Genomic DNA, 2,656 nt, shown 5'->3' with positions numbered 1-2,656 from the left:
TTAACATTCCTCAGTTCCAGGGTTAGAAGTGACACAGCCAGATGTGGGCTGAGGTGGTCTAGAGGTTAGCACTGGTGGCAGATTGTAAAGTTGGATCACGTAGAATCTCAGTTTCTCCTGAAAGTCTTTCAGATTTTCACTGGAGACACCTGTCAGCTGTGACGAACAGGAAAAGAAGGCATTAGATGTGAGCAGGCTTCTGGGGGCCATGGCAAGCTATAAGTCCAGTCATGGGCAAGGGTACTACCTGCAAGACATGTGGAGGGAAGGGCAGCTTACCTTAGAGCCTTTCACAGGTTCAGGCAGGCAACACTTAAGTCTCTGTGGAGAGACACCAAGGCACAGTCAGATCTCTCTAAAAGGGAGAAGGCCAGCCTTTTCTCTCCAAAAAATGCTGGGATAGATAAAGGCAGGAATCCCTAAACCCTCTGCAGGAATCCCTAACCCTCTGCAGGGATTCCCTGACCCTCTGCAGGGATCCCTAAACCCTCTGCAGGGATCCCTAAACCCTCTGCAGGGATCCCTAACCCTCTGCAGGGATCCCCAACCCTCTGCAGGAATCCCTAACCCTCTGCAGGGATCCCTAACCCTCTGCAGGGATCCCTAAACCCCTCTGCAGCTTCACACACCTGAAGATTGCACTTGATGCCGATTTCGATTTTGTCCTTAGCATCAAAGCTCTCTAGGCTTTCCAGGAATTTGTTTAGGTTCACTCTCCGCAAGGTCACATTCTGAGAGGGCAAAGAATATTTATGTAAGACCCAGGGGTGTGAGAGCTGGGAGGTGAGAGCTGGGGAGGTGAGAGCTGAGGAGGTGAGAACTGGAAAGGTGAGAGCTGGGGAGGTGAGAGCTGGGGAGGTGAGAAGTGGGGAGGTGAGATCTGGTGAGATAAAAGCTGGGGAGATGAGAGTTGAGGAGGTAACAAGTGGGAGGTGAGAGCTGAGGAGGTGAGAAGTGGGGAGGTGAGAGCTAGGGAGGTGAAAGCTATGGAGGTAAGAACTTGGAGGTGTACCTGCTGTTAGAGGTTTCTTTAAACAGCCTTATCCTGAGGCTAAAAGCTAGTGTGTGCCCTCCCCCACCCTCCAGCCTTTGAGCGGGAATTTCAGATCACTACTTCCCACCTAGGGTGGAACTCTTGCCTCTTGCTCATTGCTCTTCAAGGACCTGCAGTTTCCTGAGAGGCACTAGCCACCTGCAGAGCAACCGAACCAGTTCTGCAGATGAATTTCCAGCCTTTGGGGAAAGGGTCCCCACCCCACCCCCCACCTTTATATTTGGAGCCCGCCATTAAACTTCGAGCCTTAATCAGAAAACTTGTCTTGGCTCTTTATCTCTCTCGCAAGCCTGTTCCATTTCAGCCCCAGCTTTCCTTCCAGGTGACCCTGGTTCCCTTAGCCGCAGGCGGCTACACTAGCGCATATCCCGGACAAGAGCCTGCTTCTCCCCAGCACCAGGAGACCAGGGAGAGCCTGCTTCTCCCCAGCACCAGGTCTTAACTCCTGACAGCCTATGGGCTGTGTGAAGGATCTAGGCAGCTCTGTCTGTACTTGAGGAAAACACATCTCTCCAGACAAGATCTAGAAAAGGCCAAGGGAAATACTTGCCAAAAACCAAAAGCTAACGCTTTAATTTAATTAAGAATTTCTAGATACCTAGAAGAAAATCCTATGGACCCCAACATGTTCCTAGGGAGGGGAAATGTAGCCACTCAGCATGCTTGCAAAGAACTTCATGTTAGGTCCGAACAAATAAAACCAAGCAGAACCATTGTATCTAACTAGAACCAGGAAAATAACTGCAAGTGGTAATGTCTGGGGCTGGTGGAAGTGGAAAACACGAACTCAGTGTTGGAGGAGGAAGAAAAGCAAAAGACACAGCCACAGAGGGCAGCTCATGCCAGTCCACGGCATCCCCACTGAAAGTGGGGCCAGAGGCCTGCGGCAGGGTTCACCCACCACTGTCCTCTCATTGCATATCCTAAAATGTAACTTTCATTATTGCAGCTGGCTGTGGCATATACTGAGGCTTGGAGAGTCATTTGATGATTTCCTTAATACCCCACTAAGATAGATGCAAAAAACGGAAGCAAGGCAGGGCAGAGTGACACGGCTGAAGTCACCCAGGCAAGAGATAGATGGAACCAAAGAATGCCACAAAGCAGGGCTCTTACCATCAGATTGGCACGTTGATCAGTATCATTGAGTTTAGATTTCTGTGGGAACACAGGGAGAAAGAATCATGAGGCTTATTGGCCTGAGGCACCTGTTGGAGCCAACCTGCATCAGGCCAACCTCAGCCAGCTACTCACTGGGAGCTTCTCCTTAATCTCCTTGGCAATAGATGAGCAATTCAACATGCTGGTTGGAGCTTGGAGACCAGAGTGGAAGAGCAGCAGGAGCAGGAGCAGCGTGGAGAAGGTGCTGGTGGTAGAGCTGGCAAGAACCATTGTCTCGTTCTGGTCCTCCAAGGGGTTCTGAAGAAGCCACAGGAGCCTCCACCTTATATGTGTTCATCAAGAGGGGTGGGGTGGGGCTGGGCGGGGCAGGGGGAAGGGCAGACTGCATCGGCAACTTTATCTGACATGGAACCTCCAGAGCAAACCACAGACTTATTCATCACTTTCTAGTACTCAAGATTATCAACATGGCAAGAAAGA

The 2,656-nt window shown here is 50.6% G+C and overlaps 1 protein-coding gene across 1 annotated transcript; it reads right to left on the bottom strand.

The window, feature by feature from the left end:
* LOC127694440 (interleukin-3-like) lies at positions 1 to 2,446 on the bottom strand. Its single transcript, XM_052195964.1, has 5 exons — positions 2,309 to 2,446; positions 2,171 to 2,212; positions 630 to 731; positions 280 to 321; positions 1 to 156 (listed from the first exon to the last, which is right to left on the bottom strand). Exons 1-5 carry the CDS (start codon positions 2,444 to 2,446, stop codon positions 1 to 3), a joined length of 480 nt encoding a protein of 159 aa, XP_052051924.1.
* Positions 2,447 to 2,656: the final 210 nt, after the last annotated feature.

The sequence above is a fragment of the Apodemus sylvaticus genome, chromosome 10, assembly GCF_947179515.1.
Source record: "Apodemus sylvaticus chromosome 10, mApoSyl1.1, whole genome shotgun sequence".
Taxonomy (NCBI): Eukaryota; Metazoa; Chordata; class Mammalia; order Rodentia; family Muridae; genus Apodemus; species Apodemus sylvaticus.
Note: the sequence above shows the minus strand (reverse complement) of the source record. Positions and strands in the feature narration are given on the sequence as shown.

Bases quoted from the DNA above. Each gene is read 5' to 3' on its own strand.
- LOC127694440 (XM_052195964.1), bottom strand. From the start codon at position 2,446: ATGGTTCTTGCCAGCTCTACCACCAGCACCTTCTCCACGCTGCTCCTG. The intron at 2,213-2,308 runs GTGAGTAGCTGG...GTGTTCCCACAG, and splicing joins AGATTAAGGAGAAGCTCCCA to AAATCTAAACTCAATGATAC. The intron at 322-629 runs GTGTGTGAAGCT...GTCTCTCCACAG, and splicing joins GCATCAAGTGCAATCTTCAG to AGACTTAAGTGTTGCCTGCC.